Here is a 21,717-nt window from a genome sequence, read left to right on the forward strand (position 1 = left end):
TATAAATACATAAATAGCATGATGACAAAGTCTGGAATTATAGGTCCTGGATTGAATTTCTGGCTCTGTCAATGTCTTACTGAATACTTTTGACAAAACACAATGTTTTCTCACTGTAGTGTAATCATATAACACTCATCATTATCGGCTATACAATAAAACTGACTATAACATCTTGAATTTATGGCTTCTAAGTAGTTAGAAGCATTTCTTATGTATTATTTATTTTTTCAACCTCCCTTTGGGGTAGGCCTGCATCTTTCCTTCTAGACGGTAATGAAGGGAGAGAGAGCTCCTCCTATAATGGCGTCAAACTACAGGTCCTAAGGTGGTTGCCTACTTCGCAGCATGTCAGGAAGGCTTATGATGTAGCCTGAGACTTTATGCTCTCAGGGGGAAACAGGTCCTATAAAATGGTTTTATACTCTTATATATCCAATTTCTGAAGAATTCAAAATATTTGGGAATGAAATTTACACAAATTATTTCAGTATTTCAGCTCATTCCTGGACTCATTCTCCGTATTTTTCTGGAGACACATTTTTTTCCCACACCCACTTGAAGCATCTGTGTACCAGGCAAGTTTTCCAAGATGTAAACCAAGTAAAATACATCCATTTCATTTATTTAGAAAAATCTATGACTAATGAGACTGTGAAAAAAAATGGCATAGTTAATGAAAAAGTACACTTGCTGTGTGAAAAGGTAGGAGAGTCTAGCAGTTGTAGCCACGCAAAGCCATGATTGATAGAGAAGCGTTCAGCAGCGGTGCGCCTACGGGGAGCACGGTCAGTTCTGGGTCCACATGTGAACCTGGAGGTAACCCCAATAAGAGATTCTCTATCACTGTAAGACAGTAATATTATTTTAAATGTGTGCAAATTTGACATTCTACCCCAAATCAGTTCAATGTTTGTTTTATTAAAAAATGTTTAAAATTCTACATCTGATAAGGGGTTAATATCCAAAATTTATAAAGAATGTATACAACTCGACACCAATAAACAAACAATCCAAATAAAAAATGGACAAAGGACCTGAATAGAAACTTCTCCAAAGAGATTATACAGATGGCCCACGCACATATGAAAAAATTCTCAGTCTCACTAATTGTCAGATAAATGCAAATTAAAACCACAATGAAATATCACATCACACCTGTCAGAACAGCCACCATCAATAAATCAACAAACAAGTGTTTGTGAGGGTGAGGAGAAAAGGGAACCCTCATGCACTGTTGGTGGATGATTGGTGTAGCCACTGTGGAAAACAGTGTGGAGTTACCCCCCCAAAACGGAACTGCCTTATGATCCAGCAATTCCACTTCTGGGAATTTGTCCAAAGAAACCCAAAACATAAATTTGAAATAGTATGTGTACCCCTATGTTCACTGCAGCATTATTCACAACAGCCAAGATTTGGAAGCAGCTCAAGTGTCCATCAGTAAATGAATGGATAAAAAACCAGTGGTACCTTTACCCAATGCAGTACTACTTGGCAATTAAAAAAACAGGAAATCTTACCTTTTGTGACAGCATGGATGGACCTGGAAAGTATTATGTTAAGTGAAATAAGCCAGTCAGAGAAAAATAACTACCATAAGATTTTACTTATTCATGAAGTCTAATGAACAAAATAAACTAACAAACAAAATAGAAACAGGCTCATGGATATAGAGAACAGACTGACAGCTGTCAGATGGGCAGGTGATGGAGGGCTTGGTGAAAAAGGTGAAGAGATTAAACAGAACAAAACAAAACAGAAACCCTCATAGACACAGACAACAGTATGGTGATTACCAGAGGGAAAGAGGGCATGGGGGAGGTAGAAGATCTACAGGGAAGATAAACGGAGATGGAAGGAGATTGACTTGGGGTGGTAAACACACAAAACAATATACAGATGACGTACTGTAGAATTGTATACCTGAAACCTGTATATGAGGGTAGGCCCCCCCAAAATCCTGGAATTATTTTCTGGAGGGCAGGTCCCTTGTAGTAGAGGCTCCCCCCGCTAGGTGAGCATTCTGGGAACCCATCTGTTTCAGTGTACCAGCTGGCACTGTTGTGAGAGGCTGCGTTCAGCTTCAGTGAATTCTTTTTGAAGATCCTTTCAACATGTTTGCCCATTTCATGATGGGTCATTTACGAGCTCTCCTGCCCACACTGCACTGAGTGTTCAGCAGTTTTTGAACATAAATAGCATGACCCCATACCCCACCCTCCCTATTTGCCCAGTCTTGCCCCAAGCAAATTTTTGTTTTCTCCAGTGAAAAAGTACTCAAAGGGAAATATCTTGCCAATGTGGAATAGGTAAAACAAACAAAAAATGGCAGAAACACTGAAAGGCATCAAAATCAATGAATTCTAAACAGCTTTGAGCAGTGGAAAAAATGCAGTAGGTATATTACATCACATGGAGAGTACTTTGAAGGTGACTGAAGTTTAAACATGCAAGAAAAAACACACAGTGTTTTATAAATAAATTCCAGGTTTTTGGTGTCCCCTCTCATAATTTTATTTAGTAATGTCACCCCGAATTCAATAAAAAATAAATAAAAATTAAAAACAAAATTATTTACCATTAATTAAAATTGACTCTTAAGGAAGATGCACCATATTTATTAACATCTTTAAACACTCCCGGGACACTGGCATGTACCCTTCAAGCATTTCCACACTTTGAGAAGCACTAGGTGCTAGGACATTGCAGCCTAGGCCGTGGGATTTTTCTTAGAATTTAAGAGAATTCCTCCACATGTCTCCCTTTTACTTTGCTATTCAATACATGTAAACTCTTGAAGTCCTTTTACTTAGTTCTGGTGAAATTGTTAAAATGTAGCTCTAAGCACCTAATTGGTAGCATGTGCACAGTTAAGATGATAGAGGGACATAAAATCAGCTTCCTCACACAGAGGTTTTCTGTTTGAGGAGAAGGATCTGTCCGAGGCGAGAATTACCTACCCACTTCCTCTTTAAATCTGGTTAACACTAGAAACTGAACTAAGAAGTCCTAAAACTTAATGCCCTTTTTTTTTTTTTTTTGAGCATTTAGAAAATATGATCAAACAGCGAGCTGGTCATGCTCAGGTATAAGTACAAGAAGTGACTTATTTATACATTCAAATTTCAAAACATTTCTAAGGCCTACCATGTGTGCTGTTAAAAGTTTTTAATTTTTGTTAGATAATCCCCTTTAAAGTGACATTATGATTTATTGCCACTAATCAAGATTCTGATTCCTCATAGACTTCTTGTTTGTATCTGTTTTTGTTCTTTGTTACATAAATATGAGGTTTATATATAAAATTCTGACTGTGTAATATAGGGCTAATGAGTCACAGATGGAAGGATGCTGGCACATTACCATCTAATAACATTTTAAACTCATATTCCATAGTAAAACAAAAGCAAATTGTACACATCTGTTTTCCAACTTGTAGCATTTCTGAATTTGTGTAGTCTATGCCTAAAGGACTTTTACTTAGGGAGAAGAAAAAGAGGAGAACTAGTCACCCTAAAACTACCCAGCTTTTAGCCTTACCAGATAGGATTTGGCCAAAGGGATGCAATTTCTTCTGCTTGGCTTCCTGAGAAGCCCCAGCTCTAAAGAATGAAAATCAAAGGCATTAGAGTTGAGAGGAAGTCTCATACTACAAGCATCATTTCATTGGTTTTGTTAAAAAGAAAAACATATCCCTAATAAGGAGGAAATAAAAGAGAAAATGTACCCAAACTAGTAAAATTTAAAAACTAAAAATATTCTGGCCTTTCCTAAAAATATTCTCAAAATAGATTTGGGTGGGAAGAGGAGAAGGACAGTGAGGGGGAGAGAACGTAGGAAGGCAGCACATATTTGCCGTGGTTGTTGTTTATTTTATTTGCATACTGAACAGGTCCTATGTGAAAAAATGGGATAAAAGGCTCCAATATCGAATGTTGTTGGGATAAGAAGTAGAACAAAAGCAAAACTTCCCTCTCAGACCTACCCAATTGATAATGCCTGCAGGGACAAGTTAGTGCAGTTAGTGAAGTACAGGGCTCTCAACGGTCTCTCCCCCGCGCCTCTTGTTTAAGGAATTCAAAACCACTTTTCTGCTCCAAGGGGTTGTGTGAACTGTCAAGTTCTTTTGCAAAAGTTATGTGACAGAAGTAATCACTACAGAGTGTGACCATAACGCCCCCTGACATGAAGTGCGCATGTTATAAGAGACAGATTTCCATCCACCACCTCTGCAGGAATCCCTGCAGCAGGAGAGACCTGAGAATCACCAGATGATTGGAGAGGGAAATTTTGATACGTGGGTGGTAACGCTATATTTTGTGAGGCATACGACATTTATCCTGAGGAATACTGCTGATGGAACTGCAAGATTCTGTTCACCCTTGTCCAAAAAAAGAATTAATACACGTATTGCATGTCCAGAGTGGTAGAGCAAACAGAATATCAGTAGAGGGAAATTCAAGTGTTGTTTTCATAACAGTGTCTGTAGTTATCTCCGTTTTGTGCTAACATTTTGTACATAAGATTTCAGACATGTAAAGAGTGTACACACGGATCCATTGTACCTGCTGCAAGGAGCAGTTACAAGGAGTTCTCATTCTGGCCATTCCCTTTAAGGAATGCTTCACTTGGGAGCCCTGTGTGTCTGATTTTGTTTATGGTATGTCCAAGAAGGCAAGAATTAGAGCTGGGGCAGGGTGCTACTAGGTACATGCTTGTTTTGTTTGTCCAACAGTGAAATGTCTGTGTGACGTTTTGTGTCGTGTTTTGGTGCTGTGCCCTGTCCACAGGGTCTGCCAGGCTTCCCCACAGTTGCTGCCCTGCACAGTAATCAGATCCTCACCGTCAAGGTTTGTGCTTGGCATCCATGCCCTCCGTCAGAGCCTGCAATCAGCATAAGAGTGAGCAAGAACTGCTAAACTGGCCTGCCGAGTCCTGCTGCGCTCCCCTTCATCTGACATAGCAGGTTCTTGGGTTCCTGTGGCCTCACCTACATCAATGCGGTCAAACAGATATCAAGAAGGAGAATCTTGAGCATTTAAGACAGGAGGATACTGGAGTTGAGCAAGCACAGTGAATAGAGGCAGGCACAATATCTGGGACTGGGCCACGCCTCGATGGTTGAATGTGCATGCATTGCAAAGCTCTATGATATTTTTGAGTCAGTTAAACGATTCTAAGTACTCTGGACTTCGGCATCAATAAAATGGCAGTCGCGTTCGTGCCACATTATGCTGGTTGACAAGTCTGACGGAAATTGAACTGGCACTTTGTCTGTGGACTTTCTGCTCAGAGTGCAGAATGCAGATGACTCAAGCTTACCTGCTTCTCGAGCATACGACATGAGAAAGGCCCAACACCTGGGCAAAATGGTGGGATACGAAAAAATCCATTTCTAACTAAAAACCTGGTCTCCCCATCCTGTTTTAGGGTTATATTTCTTTCACGGAAAGCCAGAGGGCCTGTTAGCAGACACAAGTGCCAGTTCTGTTTTATTTAATGGTCATTTTAATTCTAATGTGTATATCTTTATTTCTTTCTTGGGGCCTTCTGATGTCTATTCTTCAACTCTCTCATCTCTGAACTTCAACCTTTGACCTCACCTGACTGATCAGATGGTGTTTCCTAAAATCAATCATGGGTTTCTCTCTGCTGATCAGCAGCTCATTAAACGCCGCCTGATTAAGGTAGTGCTTATTCTTGCTCAAGTCTGATTTCTTCTTTGCATTCAGTTATTGCTCTGTATACTGCTGCTTTGCCATTTATCTCTCATGGTGAGGGCGGAGTGGGAGGGTATTTATTTAGAAATACCTTAAAACAAAATTATGTTTAGTGAGCTGCATTTGTTTGAAATGCATGTAAAAGTAGCAAGATAAAAGGTATAGAGAGCCTAATTTTTTCTTAAATAAGAAAAAGAAAGTTTAAGTTATATCCAGTAATAGACCCAGTTTCCAAGGTCTCTGGCTTGGGTAATGTATAAATGATTATATAGCATGACAATAGCCTAGTATGCTTAATTTTATAGGTTATGAAAAAGAAAACACATTGTCCAACTTCAAATGCAGCCATTTTATTAAACAAGGTGGATATAACTGATGCAGCATTGCCATGAATAAAGTTACGCAAAGGTTTTATACCGGCTTGAAATATAGTGAAAACAGACACGCCATTTCCAAGAGCCGAGAGCAGGGCTGGTTCCCGAGCTGCTGTGATTTTAATAGCTGCACTCAGCTCACCCAGCATGAATATTTATTTGATCCCTGCTGGCAGGCAAATTGCCTACATGCTTCATGTTTCTGGTTGCTCTGGTTCTTTCATAGTGTGAATGTGAATTAGACAATGCAAATTTGAAGTGTTTGAAAAGATGACCTGGGTCTTTATCTTCTGTGGTCATGGTTGGTCTGTCCCCATCTCCATTGTAGGGTGATCAAGGACAAGCTGGGCCCCCAGGCCCTCCAGGACCTCCAGGCCCAAGAGGGCCTCCTGGGGACACAGGGAAAGATGGCCCCCGTGGAATGCCAGGAGAGCCCGTGAGTTGCTTTTTGGATCACTTGTTCTCATAGGTTTTGTTTCGTTTCATGGGCTGAGAATTGGGATGGAGTGGGGTTGGGAGGGGCCGTAGGATAAGCGGGGCAAGTGAGTGGAGCGGGTTGATGGAAGGGGGATGTTGGGCAGTCCCCAGGCAGAAAGGGCCGTGCCAGTTGGATTCTGCTTTACCACTCAGTCCCCGGGGACCCTGTGCAAACCACAAAGACCTGGGGACAGCAGCTAAGCTGGTTCCAGGTAAGCCTCCAGAAGTCCGACTGGCGAAGCCGGTTGCCAATTGTGTCCTGATTCCACAGAGTTCATCAACGCCTGTGGTTTAAATGGGAGACCAGCCTGAAAAACCAGGTGGAGGATTAGACACATTTTCTACAAGATCAATAGCAGAGAAATTTATACAATTTATAGAAAGTAAAGAGTTTAAATCTCTCTGATATTGAATCCCTTATAAATAACTTCACCAAAATAAATTGCAGATAAAACAATAAAATTAATAGTTAAAATGTCAAAGTAATACGGAGACTACTTACCCACAATTTTTAAAAAATTGAAAATAAAAACAACCAAAAAGAAAAAGTGAAAATCAGCCATCGTCAGTGTTTTAGTATATTTTATTTTTATAATCCTATATTATGTATTTTTCTCAAAGAATGATTCTGTTTGTAAAAATATAAGGGGCTTTAAAACTTTTCTTAGACAACCTTCTATAAGCCCCATTTCCCTTTCTGAAAGCTGTTGTTAATTTGTCATATGAAATGAGGAATTAATTTGCAACATATGATATAGGACTGCTTTAACTGAATCATCAGAGAGAGTGGTTTCATCCAAAATTGTCTAATGTTTCCCTTTTTCTTGGGTGGACATCTCAAAAGATAGAAGCTGCAACTTTAGGGTTATTTAAAGCTCTCCAATAGATTGCTGATTTCTGACAAAGATACAATGAGTATCTCTCAGAGAAAAGCAGTCAAAACCACGTCAATGGTGCAGAATCAGTCAGATCATTGGGTATTGCATACTATACAGAAAATTTAAAGCATAAATTACATTCAAAAAACAAGACAAAGTTAGGGTATGACAAACTGTAAACCATCCAAACATTAGGTCATCCTTTAAGTGAGTGTAGTTTACTCATCTAAGTAAGAAATGGAGCTTTTTATACAAAGGTATGAACATATTTTAAATTCCACAAAATTTGAACTGGATTCAAAGTCTCAGAGTTAATTTTTATATACTATCATAAACACTGAAAAAAAGATTTTATAAAAATCTTTTATAAATTGAGAAGTGCTTATTTTTAAAGTCCAACAACATCTCTCTCTCTCTTTCTCTCTACACATATATATAGGCATTCCAAGCATGTTTTTCAAAAAAGTACCTGTAACCAATGACTGCCATTATACTAGTATAATGAAACATGATAAGGAATTCTGTATGAATTTGAGTATTTGAAAGTTATGAAGTAGTATAATGTGGCAGAAAATTTTATGTTAATGCATGCTGTTGATTTTAATTAAGCATGTTACTTCAGCCATTATTAATCCAGGATAATTAAAATTCAAAATCTATCTCTGCTCCTTTTCTTATTTAATCCCTGCCTTAAGAGCAATTGTCTCTTTCTCGCCTATATATGGAGTTCTGAATTCTCATAAAGAGGACCGTGTCATCATCAATAAGACATAATAATAAATGAGATATTACTATAAATTACAATTAAACACTTTTATAGGATCATTTAATGACATAATACTAATTTTATTTAGAATATATTCTTGTTATAATCTTAAATCTCTAGTATAATCTAGGCTCATTTTATTAAATCCTAAAATATTTATAAAGTACAGTTGAAGAAAGAATATTGGCCTTTTTTTATTGCATTGTGTTTGCATTTCTCTATTTAGCCTGAAAAGTATATTTGACACTCATGCACCCCAATGGGTATTGTGAAAAAGAAAAAAAATGTTGAAATTGATTTTTAATGTTTATAGCATTAATAAAATTATCACTATTCTTTTTTAAGGGCGAACCAGGGAACCCAGGAAAACAAGGCATAATGGCAAGTATTTCAATTTATCCTTTACTTTAAATTCTATAAATGGTCATAAAATTTATATTAAAAACTGTATTTATATACTTAAGTATTTATATACTTAAAACTGCTGTCAAGATTATATGTAACAGATATACCTGTTGTGCGACCTATAACAAAAAGAGTGAAAATTAGTCGAAGTTTAAAAGTAATCTGGCCTATTATATGGTGAAGATCACAAGACAACACATCTATGGAACTGACAGGAAAAAAAGGGAGAGTCTAGGCAGGAAGAGTGACAGAGACACTTAGCAAGGGCACAGGAGAGAATCTGCTTTAAGCAGATCTGCTGTCAGGGAAATTAAATTCAGCGACACACCAGATAGCATAAATAAAATGCGTTTTGAAAAGATCTGTGTGACTAACTATGAATTAGTATAGTAAACCTTCCATAGTAATTCAAGGAGTTTTTTGTTGAAGGGCTTCACCTGGAGAGAAACGGTTGTGTCTTCTTGATCTGTGTCATTAAAAAAGATCATAAAATGATTCCACATGGGTTCACCCGTAGGCGCTAGAGGCAGCGCCTCATGATTGTTTGTCCTCTGCCAGTGAGAGAAGCTGGGGCGGCTTGCTGAGCCCTGCAGAGCAGAAGCCCTTCAACCCACCTCTTCCTGCCTCCGTTCCCTGTCACTGGAGCCTTCTGTCTGACCTATTTAATGACATAAACAGTATTTGGAAATACTGGGTGACAATCTAATAACTCAAATGCCACGGCACAGCTGCATATCACTGCATTGTTCTGGATGCAGTGATCACAATAAGCTTGATCGTGCCCTTTCTACAGACCATGTGACAGGCAGCGTGCAGGTGCCTGTTCAGGGTATAAAATGTATTTGTGAAAAATAATTAGCTAAGTTCTAGTGAAACTGAAGTACAGAAATGGGATGGTTGGTCAATAATTAAAATAAATGGGTAATTAGGTTAAAGGTCAAAGTCTTATGGCTGCACAGGACGCCTGCAATAGCCCTCCTGGGAAGAACTCAGCATACTGTAGTCAGAGCTGTAGTGTAGCTGACTTCGAAACATCACTGGTGAACTGAAAGCACCCTGGGCTGAATCTGACCCTTCGCCTGGAAATCCTCTGCTCCTCACCTATAATATCAGGATGGGTATTTGATACCGATAATTTGGTGTAAGGGAGGAGATATTATATTGGATTATTTTTAAAGAGAACAAAATGAAACAGCAAGAAAGGACCATATATAAAAATTAAACAAAACATTTGTCATCAGTGGTAACTTTGCATACGAGAGCAGCATTAGCTGTCAGGGTTATGGGGTCACAGGAGGTGAAGGATTCTTGGAAAACTACAATATAAATTTTGAAATTGCTTTAGGCAATTGAATGCACCTGTGATTCCTGGATAATGGTCAAAATTCCTCCCAGGCATTCTTACACTGAAGACTCCTGGGGACTCTTAAGAGCCCTCGTTTGTTCCCAGGTATGCGCATCCCACTGAGATTATTGTTCCCATTGGCTTTCTACCACAATGTCCAGTGCAGTATCCTAATATACAAAGTTCTAAAATAAAAGTGGACTTCTAAACTTATAATCTTATCTTCCTCAAGTTCATATATTCCCTCTAGAATATACTATGTGAATAACAATTTAATCCCATTTCCCTACAATTCCTAGCTTAATATCATTAAGCATAAACGCTGTACCTGGCCTTAACTGTTATTATCTTAGTGTGCTCCAATTTCCCATTGCTTACAGCAACTTTTGAGATTAAGATAATCCTGGGTATTCTTTCTGTGAACTTTTTCTTCTGTCTTTAAAGTTTTCAGATTTACTTTATATTCTCATTTTTAAAAATACAGCTAAGAAACGGTTAAATCACAAATGTTCAAAGGATATGTGTGATGTAATGATCTGAAGTACATTGTACTGTCTTTTAAGGTGTAAAATAAAAAACCCCCACAAAACCCTTCTATACTATATATAAGGAGAAGTAGACAAATCTTAAGTCTAGATCTCAGCGAATTTTCATGGGTCAAGAAATATAATGTTATCATATCCAAGAAACCCTCCTTCAGCCCCCAGTTGCCGCCCCTTCTTCCCCAAGTTTACCAGTGTTTCGGCTTCTGTCACCGTAGATTAGTTTTGCCTGCCTTTGAATTTTACACTAATAGAATCATACAGCATGTACACTTTTGTGTCTGGCTTCTTTTGTTCAACATTCTATTTGTGAGATCATCCACTTCTGTTTTAATAGACTTCACAGCTGGTTAAGAAAAATAGGAGGAAGAACCTTACTTCCTTGAGTACTCCGTTAAAGCTACATCAACTCAAATAGCAGTAAATGAATGAGTGGTCTGTCTGACCTTGGGCAAGTCACTTAACCTTTCAATGTCTCATCTGTAAAGAAATGATAATAATGCCATCTCTGCCTCCCTTTTAAAGTCGCCAAAGACAAATGCAATAAATTAGGGGAAAGCGCTTTAAAATGTGTAATGAAGAAGCATATGAGTATGTTATTATTATTATCACTCAGTTGTTTCCTCTAGAGTAAATTACAGGTGAGTGTGGATTTATATAACAGATGCTTTCCTGTAAAGTTCTGTATGAATCATATTTTCATAAACCAACATATCTGAAATGTGATGAGGAATTTTGTTATTTAAAACAATCCTATTCAGTCTTTTTATAAAGCAATATAATCTCTTCTTCTTCCCAGCAAACTGAATTTTTATATATTATTTGCTTAAGGTGAAATATTTCTATGACTTAAAAAAAGTCTATCATTTCTTAAAATTACTATTTATGTTTCTTAAGTTAAACAGCACCTGTATATGTTAACCAATCTCAAAGAGAGAAGAAGGATACTAGAAACATAATAGTTGTTTTCATGAGGAGAAAAATTTCCTTAGAAAGCTTTTCTTTTAATAGTGTGTGTATGTGTGTATGTTTGTGTGTGTTTTGACTCAAAGTCTGGTAGGCAGAAAAGTACATTGCACCAGTTGTTCTGGCCTCAAAAGTACTTGGGAGTATATGACTATAATCTGTGATCCTTTTTACTGGCCTATAATGTGGACAAATTCCCATTTAATGTATCTCACTGGGTTATGGTGAGAAGCGAGTAAAATAGTAATAATATGAAAATGCTTTATGAACTACAAAAATTTCTATAAATGAGAAGTATTGACAGTTAAAAACAAAAGTCCAGTGGTACAACTTGACATATAGACCAACTCTAAGAAACGTAAGGGCTAAGAAGAGTGTGGTTATAGCCATCAGTGAATTTGCAGATTCCGTGACGATAGTGCAACTTAATCCTTTGGTCCCTGTGTATTGTCATCATGCTTTTGGCCTTCTCCTATGTATCACCATTTTACATGATCAACTTTCCTTGACATGCTCCTGTTCATCCATTAGCTAAAATAAGGGAAGATAATAAATACTGCTGCTCTCATGTTTTCCACAAAATCCACTGCATTTCTTGGTTTGCATTGTACAGAAGCATTTGCTTAAATGAGAGTCTTAAGAAGCACTGGAGGATTCTTAAAAACGTAAAATGTTCCTGATGATGAAATGAAAAAACTAGGAACAATTTAAAATTAGCTCTTACAAAACTGTTTATGAGTGTGTCAGGTGGGGAGTTTGTTTTCCTAATCCAGGATATATATTTTATATTACAAAAATAATCATCTGAAGATTAACAGCTTCTCTGATACAATAAAGGAAGCCTGCTGCTCAGGCAGTTCCACATTTCTTTAATCCTGCTGTGCATCTATTCTGTAAACATGACCTTCAGGTTTTCCAAGAAGCTCAGGATGAGATTTTAAAAGGCATACTCTTGAGCTAAAATAAATTGGACTCCATCTAAATAGAGAGGGAACTGCTCTAGCTCGTAAGACTAAACCCGGCATCAAAGCAAGGACTGACCACAGTTGGAAGTGCTAAAGTTCTGAACCTCAGCATGAGTGATCTTTATTTTTCAGGGCTTTAGAAATTTAAATGTTTATTAGAATAGTATTTTTGAAGGTAACTTCCTTTTGATATTTTCACTGTTTTTTTTTGACAAATATAAAGGAAGTTCTCAAAAGCATAAAACGTAGATGGTGTACATGCACACACACCAACTAGTCCTGTTTTCTTGGAAATTATTTTTTGGTCCAACATGTCTATATCCAAGGTTCCATAGACCAAATTACTGTCTCTACTCTGCAACTCTTTCTTCATTCTTCTCCCTTACCCAAAATATATACAGACTCCATAGCATATCCATTCATCTCTTTCTGAATTGTAAGAGTACTTAAAATGTCATTCAGTAGGCCCTGATGGTGTCTGAGAATTCAAAATGCAGAAAAATTTTACTGTCCTTGTTCCTTAACGTGAAATTGGAACTGTTTCAAAGAGGTTAAAGATATTTTTAGTTTATTTTAATTTTGCCTATGACCACATTTAATAAATTTGGGTCAAGTGAATATATATATATATGTATATATATATAATGCTCTTTAGTTAGTTAATAACATAAGCATAAATAACTCTGCTTCATTTAAAATAAAATTGAACTAGCAAATATGTGAAGATTTACTCTGAATATATTCAGTGATAATGATAAGACTCGTCATTCCAGTTCATTGTATTTGCTCTGCCAGCCCCCTTGGTCAGCAGGATGGCAGACATCGGAGAAGACAACTGCAGGCTTCTCTTTCATGTTAACCTGGCAAAGAAAGCAAAGCCTCAAACCTTCAAATCACAAATCTCAAAAGTGGCCGAAATAATCTCAGCATATTCAGTAATTAGACTAGATGTTCACGGTGATATCTTGTTTGGTAAAAACTGTGTGCTTCAGTTGTGCACACTGCCTGCTGGAATGACTTAGCCACTGTTCTAATGCTTTATTATCCTCACTTAATCTGACTGTCCATGAAGTGGTTGTAAATGCCACACCAACAAGCCACTTCCCACCTCCTTGGTGCCTTTGTCCAAAGCCTGTAGTGCTTGGTTTTCCAAATGGGCCAAAAGAAAGTAAACAAGCAATGCCTTCTCCTTCTGGTTGTGTCCCACTACCTCATCCAGTTGCCCAGCTTAAGGGAACTCACTCTGTGTGGATTCCTGTGTGCCTAGACTTCTGTAAAGGTGTCTAAAGGTCACTTTAGCATGGTACTAGATGGGAACATTTGACTTGGCTTTAAAACTGGCTTGGTCCTCCTAGAAACCAAATGTCACCTTTTGATGGAACATTTTCAGTGGCGGTTTAAGAATGCAATCAAGAAACATAAGTATGAAAAAATAGTCTTGAAGGCTGAAGAGATAGCTGCCTGTATTCTTCTCATGTTCATTTTGTTTTTCTTAACTCTAGACTGTGAATCAGCTCTATATTTAACTATCTTGCACTGTTCCTGTTAATGGTCTAAAAGCTCTATCCTAATGGGTGAATTAAGATAGCTAAGGCTTAGATTCTTCATCTATAAAAGTGGTGAGAATAAATGATCTCTGAATCCACTTCCAGCTCTAAAATCCTGTCATCCTACTATGTTTTCATTATTAATGGATAGACACACATTATATAGTTATTTATTCATGTTATATATGCATATCTGCAGGATTCTGAAATATTTAAATGCAGTGAACAACAATCATATATTAAGTTTTAATAGAAGGAACCCTTAAAAATCATCTCCTTCAAACCTATAAACTTCCCAGCTATCCTTTATTCTAACTTTAGAATTCAACCTACTGTAGCTAAACTGAAGCAAAATATGTCACACTTGTATGGGTATATTAATGAAATTATAATTAATCTCTTTTTACCAAATTCTCATATCTTATCATTAGATTAAGAAGAAACTTCAAAATAAAGTTGGATCCATTTAAGGCCTGAGCCTTACACCTGCCATTTAAGGGCAAATGTACAAATTTTAGGGCAAGCATATAAATAGAAACCCTTATACAATGTGTCTAAATATCAAACAGGTATAAACCAAACCAATAAACTATTAAGCAAGTACATTCTATCCTCTAACCTTCATGATATATCCTCATAATGACTTGGAAAGTGCAAATGCAGAATTGTTGCCCTCCTTGGAGATCCAGGCAGGATGTGATAGATTTCTGCATGAGGAGAGCTGCAACTAGGTCCCAGCTCCTGGCCCTGGCCTGCTGCCTTTCCCTCCTGCACCTCCCTCCATCCCTTAACTGGATGAGACTCGAGCTCTCACTTGTGGATATTCTGGGGTGCACACAAGCTCAAACTCCAGCCACACACCTCAGAATACTACCTCTTTGCCCTTTGCTCCAGTTTATTATTGTGTGCACCAGTGGTGTGGTTTGCCTCCAGAAAAACAGACCTGACAAAAAGGTAACTCATAGTCTTTGAAGTGAACTTCAGTCACTGGGGTGGAGAACTCCAGGGTTCTTAGCACCCAAAGCACAGTCTAAGGTCAGGAGTTCAGCCACCACATGGAAAGGAGTGAGCCAGAAAAGAGCTCTCTAAAGCTTGGCCCCAAAGCCGGAGCCCTCTTGCCCAGGGATGAGGGAAGTACAGAGTCTACGTGTCTGAATGGAGTTAAAAAAACGGACTTCTGCTTTAGTTACCTCCTTTGAGAAAACATCAAACACACTCATTCACACAGTCACAATACCCCAAGCTAAGTTAGAAGCTGTTTTCTCTTCTCCTCCACCGCATTTATCATGTCATACAATAATTGCGCTTGGTACTTTGCATATTCAGTAAACTGAATGATTGAATCACATGAATCAATGAATTAATAAATCAGTGACTGATACAAAGTTATACTTTTCTTCCAACCAATGTCTTTGCATGTCAAGAGTAAGATTAAACAGGATAAATCCAACAGAATTACTACAATACTACTATTTTTCCTGCACCTTCTTATATTCATTCATGTATTATAGATGTTTTGGAGTATATGCATGTTCATGAATGTGCATGGTGTAACAAAAAGACTGATTCTCATGAGGATGTGCTACTTGAATCAATTTCTAGTCACACTATGTGGCTATTTTTAAAGTAGAATGAGAAAGACATAGAAGAAATCTTAGGAATGACCTAGTTTATCACTTTACAGATAAAGAAGCAGCATCAGAATGAATAAATAACTTGACCACGGTCACAAAGCAGTTAGTAGCAGAAAGAGGCTAGAATCTAGTCCACCTGGTTGCAGCCTTGCGTGTTTTACACTCCAGATCGGCTAGATCTGCATTTCCAGTGCAGTAGCCACTAGCCACATGTGGCTGTTTACATTTAAATTAATTCAATTATTTTTTGAATGCCAGCAGAAACTCCCATAAAGAATGCTTTTAGAGCAGCAATGAAATGACACTTCCCAGCAAAAGCTTTGTAAAGAACATAAACCAAAACCCAAAAAATAAAATAAAATAAATTAATTCAGATTAAATACAATTTATTTTTATTCTTTATTTTTTAATTTTTTTTTATTTTTAAATCATGTTTACTTTATGACAGTTGTCTCATCTTTCCCTCTTTGGCCTCTTCCACCCATCCCACCCCTGCCCCCCTCTCCCACAGTCAGTTCCCACTCTGCTGTCCATGTCCGTGGGTCATTCATTCATGTTCTTTCTCTAGTCCGATCCTCTTCTTTCCACCATTGTTCTCCTTCCCCATCCCCTCTGGTCCCTTTCTGAGTGCTCCGTGTTTCCATGCCTGTAATTTATTTTTTTTTGTTAGTTTATTTCGTTGAATAGATTGCACTTATAAGTGAGATCATATGGTTTTTGTCTTTCACCGGTGGGCTTATTTCACTTAGCATAATATTCTCTGGTTCCATCCATGTTGTCACAAAAGGTAGGAGTTTCTTCTTTCTTTCTTTCTTTTTCCTTAATGCAGATTGATTTGATTTTTTAAATGTCAAAATCCATTATAAAATATTAAAAAATTCTAATCCATTATAAAGTCTCAGCAATCAAAACAACATGAAACCACCACAGAAATAATCAAGTAGATCAATGAAATAAAATGAGCATTCTAGAAACAAATGTATATATCTAACAATGTAATATATGATTAAATTGATACTTCAAATCAATGGGGAAAATAATGCTTATTCAGCAAATAAGGTGTATGGACCACTATTACTTGAAATAAACAAATATAGAGCTCTATTTCACACATTATACAAGAAATATTCAGGTGAGTTAAAAATCAATATGTAAAATCTAAGAAGTTTTAGGAGAAAATACAAACTAATATTTTTCTTACTCTGAAGTAAAATATTCAAACCCAGAATCTATAAAGTAAAATATTGACAATATGACTATATTAAAAATTTAAGACTATATAGTAATATACATATAAAAAAAGTTAAAGGACAAGTGATAGAATAGGAAAGTATTTGCAACACATCTAAAAAAGGGTGAATTGTTGACACTTGCTGCTGTCCCCGTCACTGTGCAATCTCTCGGCTTCTTACCGCTGCTGTATTGCCAAGATGTTGCTTTCTAACAAGCTCACTCTGGACAAGCTGAACATGAAAGGGAAGCGGGTCATCATGAGAGTGGACTTCAATGTTCCTATGAAGAACAACCAGATAACGAACAACCAGAGGATCAAGGCAGCCATCCCAGGCATCAAGTTCTGCTTGGACAACGGAGCCAAGTCCGTTGTTCTCATGAGCCACCTGGGTCGGCCCGATGGTGTCCCCATGCCTGACAAGTACTCCTTGCAGCTGGTTGCTGTAGAGCTGAAATCTCTGCTGGGCAAGGATGTTTTGTTCTTGAAGGACTCCATGGACCCCAAAGTGGAGAAAGCTTGTGCCAACCCAGCTGCTCGGCCTGTCATCTTGCTGAAGAACCTTCTCTTTCATGTGGAGGAAGAAGGGAAGGGAAAAGACGCTTCCAGGAACAAGGTTAAAGCCGAGCCAGCTAAAATAGAAGCTTTCCAAGCCTCACTTTCGAAGCTGGGGGATGTCTATGTCAATGATGCGTTTGGCACTGCTCACCGAGCCCACAGCTCTATGGTGGGAGTCAATCTGCCGCAGAAAGCTGGAGGTTTTCTGATGAAGAAGGAGCTGAACTACTTTACCAAGGCCTTGGAAAGCCCAGAGCGACCCTTCCTTGCCATCCTGGGCAGAGCTAAAGTTGCAGACAAGATCCAGCTGATCAATAACATGTTGGACAAAGTCAATGAGATGATTATTGGTGGTGGAATGGCCTTTATCTTCCTTAAGGTGCTCAACAACATGGAGATTGGCACTTCTCTGTTGGATGAAGAAGGAGCCAAGATCGTCAAAGATCTGATGTCCAAAGCTGAGAAGAACGGTGTGAAGATTACCGTGCCGGTTGACTTTGTCACTGCTGACAAGTTTGATGAGAACGCTAAGACTGGCCAAGCCACCATAGCCTCTGGCATACCCGCCGGCTGGATGGGCTTGGACTGCGGTCCTGAGAGCGGCAAGAAGTACACCGAGGCTGTCGGCAGGGCCAAGCAGATTGTGTGGAACGGACCTGTGGGTGTATTTGAATGGGAAGCTTTGACCGAGGGACCAAAGCCCTCATGGACGAGGTGGTGAAAACCTCTTCCAGGGGCTGCATCACCATCTTAGGTGCCAAATGGAACACAGAGGGCAAAGTCAGCCATGTCAGCACTGGAGGTGGTGCCAGTTTGGAGCTCCTGAAAGGTAAAGTCCTTCCTGGGGTGGATGCCCTCAGCAATGTTTAGTACTTTTCCTGCCTTTTGGTTCCTGTGTGCATCCCCTAACTCTACTTAGTGCTTTCCATATCTCTACTTGGTATTAGCTAAAATCTTCCCACATGTCAAGATTCAGCTAGTGGCCAAGAGATGCAGCCCAAGAACACTTAACGCAGTTGCACAGCAACCTGTCAGCTCATCTTTACTGCACCCTGGATTTGACTACATTCTTCAGTCTTCAGAAACATTTGAGCTTCTTAGTGGCTAAACCACTGTGCATTCTAGAGTGCATATATTTATATTTTGCCTGTTAAACTGTTTGCTTAATTCTCTTCTTGGAGTAGCTTACTCCGATTAGCGGTGTCATTGTTTTGCCACTCAGCATGAAAACAGGGTAAAACTCCAGTTGCAGGGAGGGAGGGAGATGAAGTTGGAGATCTATGAAATAAATAATAGAAGTATTCATTGAAACTGGAAAAAAATAAAATAAAAAAATAAAAAGGGTGAATTGTTTGTTTTGGAGGGGCAAAAATCCTACAAACATAATCAAAAAACTGGATAAAGAATACCAAAAAGTCATTTAAAGCTTTTTAAACATAATAGAAATAGGCAAGAAATATATAAAAACAGGTTTAGTTTCAACAAATAATAAAGGAACACTTAAAATAGCTCATCATTGTCACAATCAGATTAATAAATATTAAAAATATTGGTAATATCAAGTATTGGTGACTGAAAGGAACTGGCTATTCATAGACTCTTTATCTTCTTAAAGCAGTCCCTTTAGCATATTTTGCAGTGCTGGTTTGGTGGAGGTGTATTCTTTTAGCCTTCTTTTGTCTGGGAAACTCCTTATTTCACCTTCCATTTTAATCAAGAGCCTTGCTGGGTAGAGAGCAGTCTTGGTTGCAGGCCTCTGTTTTTCATGACTTGGAATATTTCTTGCCATTCCCTTCTGGCGTGTAGTATTTTTGTTGAGAAGTCAGCTGCTAGCCATATGAGGGTTCCCTTATTTGTTACTACCTCTTTCTCCCTTGCTTCCTTTAGGATTCTCTGTTTGTCTTTGATATTTGCCATTTTAATTATGATGCATCTTGGAGTGGGCCTCATCGAGTTCCTCTTGAATGGGACCCTCTGTGCTTCCTGGACTTGTGTGACTTTTTCTCTTCTCTAATTAGGGACGTTTTCCATCATTACTTTTTCAAACAGGTTCTCTATCCTTTGCTCCTCCTCTTCTCCTTCTAGTACCCCTATTATATGGATATTATTACGTTTCAGGTTGTCCTGCATTTCCCTAAATGCCTCTTCATTCTTTTTGAGTCTTTTTTCATTTTCTTGCTCTTTCTGGGAGCTTTTTTCTACCTTGTCCTCCAGCTCGCTGATTTGATCCTCTGCTTCATCAAGACTTCTTTTGATTCCTTCTACTGTGTTTTTCAATTCAGAAATTGTATTCTTCATTTCCTCTTGTCTCTTAAGATAGTTTCTATGTCCTTTTTCATGCTGATATAGTTTGCAGTAAATTCCTCGTAGTTCCCTGTAGTTCCCTGTAGTTTTTGGCAATTCTCTCTGAGCTCACTGAGCTCACTGAGCTTCCTTAGAACCGTTGTTTTGAACTCAGTGTCTGATAATTTACCTGCCTTTGTTTCATTTAGTTCTCTTTCTGGGGATTCCTCCTTTCCCTTTGACTGGGATGTGTTTCTTTGTCTTCCCATTATTTGTGAGACTCTTCTTTCTTACTTCTACTTCTTATATTGATCTGTCTTGATTTCCTGACTTTGTGGTGTGAACTTCTATGGTAGGAGACTGCTGTTTTTTCTTTCTGGATCTGCCTCTGATGATGTCAGATGTTGACCCCTCCTGACCTTAGTCTGTTCGAGACCTCCAGGAAGAGGAAGCTACTGTCTGTGGCAATCTCCTTCAGCTGTTTTCTAATCACTCTGCACTTGACAGGCTGGCTTAGACACCACAGGGCAGGGTAGAGTCCCTCCTGGGGGCAGGGCTATTGTATCCTCTCAGGATGTTGCCACTCATAAGAGTGGTCTGCCTGAGCCAGATGGCTGCTGCCTCCTGGGGGAGGAGTCAACACTGGGATCTCGCTGGCTACTCTCTCAGTTCTCTCCCCAAAGCCTCCTTTCCCAGTCTCTACGATGTTGCTAGCCTACTCTGACCCCGCCTTTGCTGGAGACCAGGGTATGGGGCTGCAAATAAAAATTTATGTGTTGGCCCTTTAAATGGCTCTTTGTGTCTTCAGCTACCTGTCTTTGGCAGAGAGCAAGCTTGCTGATTTTCACAGCTGGGTGTAATCTGTGTACTTTTTGGGGGGCTCTGGTCCTATAGGCTGGAGGTCCCTGCTTATGGTTTAGACCCTGCTCTTCTCAGGGGGATCTAACTGGCTGTTTCAATATCCTTCTGGTGCTGCTGCCTGTGGGTGCCCCACCTGCCTTCTCAAGTCTCTACCACACTTATTACCTGTTTGGTTGTGGTAAAGCTGATTTTTCTGCCTGTCCAAAGTTATGAGGCTCCTTTCTCGCTATTGCTCAGTTGTTCCAGGTGATTTCTCCACAATTTAGTTGTAATTCCAGATTGGTCCTGGGAGGAGGTCAGTGTGACTTCCTCACTCCTCTGCCATCTTGATCTCAAATAAAATTTAAAGTCCAGTTCCTAACAATTGCATTAGCCACATTTCAAGTGTTCAATAATCATACATGGTTAATGGTTACTTTAAAGTTAGAGCACGATAGACCATTTCCATCATTCCAGAAAGTTCTGCTATACATTGCTGGTTTAGATAGAAAACAGACCTGAGTATATATTATACTCTTAAATTTAAGTTCTTCTACTGATCATGGGGTATTTAAATTTTAGTTGCTGGTGTTTCTCAGCATTGTTGACTTAAAATAGGAAAGCACTTCTACATAACCAAATAGAAACATTTTTTACTGAATGTAGTGCAGGGTGATAGGCCTTTGTGAACCATAAATTCCTGTCCTTATGGAACACCAGGGAAGTACGCTTAATCACAGAGGGCAGAGGAAGCCTGTTAATTTCTCTTTCTTTCCGGGTCATTTCCATTTTGGGTTTAGCAACAAGAAATAATTTATTGAATATTTAGAAAGGATGGAGTAAGCTATTTGCAGCTCAGAATATCCGGTGAGAAGTGATACAGTCTCTGTTGTGGGACCTAATCAGAACATAGATTTTTAAATACCTAGATCTGTCTTTAATCTGCTGGTGGTAGTAAATGCTCAGTATTTAGTCTTGGGTCCTGTTTTTGTCAAGTGTTGAGAAAAATGTATTACTTCTTTAATTTCCTGAACTTTAAGAGACCTTCCTTACAGAAGTCAGAGCTTCATGATCTTGAGAAACACCAGTAAATGAGTTAGCCTTGTTTAATATTTTCCCCCAAAAGTCAGCACTGAAGAAGTCAGAAATCATTTATTTAAAAAAACAATTAGTCCATTTAAAA

The 21,717-nt window shown here is 38.5% G+C and overlaps 2 protein-coding genes across 2 annotated transcripts in view; both read left to right on the forward strand.

Annotated features, from left to right (window-relative positions):
- The window catches only part of COL25A1 (collagen type XXV alpha 1 chain), a 481,906-nt gene that overhangs the window by 361,039 nt on the left and 99,150 nt on the right, over nucleotides 1-21,717 (forward strand). Inside the window, exons 8-10 of the mRNA XM_054591568.1 lie at nucleotides 5,619-5,690; nucleotides 6,426-6,533; nucleotides 8,564-8,599. Of these exons, the coding sequence (XP_054447543.1) occupies nucleotides 5,619-5,690; nucleotides 6,426-6,533; nucleotides 8,564-8,599 (216 nt within the window). The remainder of the gene's footprint in view (nucleotides 1-5,618; nucleotides 5,691-6,425; nucleotides 6,534-8,563; nucleotides 8,600-21,717) is intronic.
- Nucleotides 17,033-18,480, forward strand: LOC129085293 (phosphoglycerate kinase 1-like). The gene is given in 2 exon segments (XM_054591633.1): nucleotides 17,033-18,088; nucleotides 18,091-18,480. Coding segments are annotated over 2 exon segments (1,227 nt in total). The 5' UTR covers nucleotides 17,033-17,052; the 3' UTR covers nucleotides 18,282-18,480.

The sequence above is a fragment of the Pteronotus mesoamericanus genome, unplaced genomic scaffold, assembly GCF_021234165.1.
Source record: "Pteronotus mesoamericanus isolate MK-2021 breed Mesoamerican mustached bat unplaced genomic scaffold, CSHL_Meso_final scaffold_232, whole genome shotgun sequence".
NCBI lineage: Eukaryota > Metazoa > Chordata > Mammalia > Chiroptera > Mormoopidae > Pteronotus > Pteronotus mesoamericanus.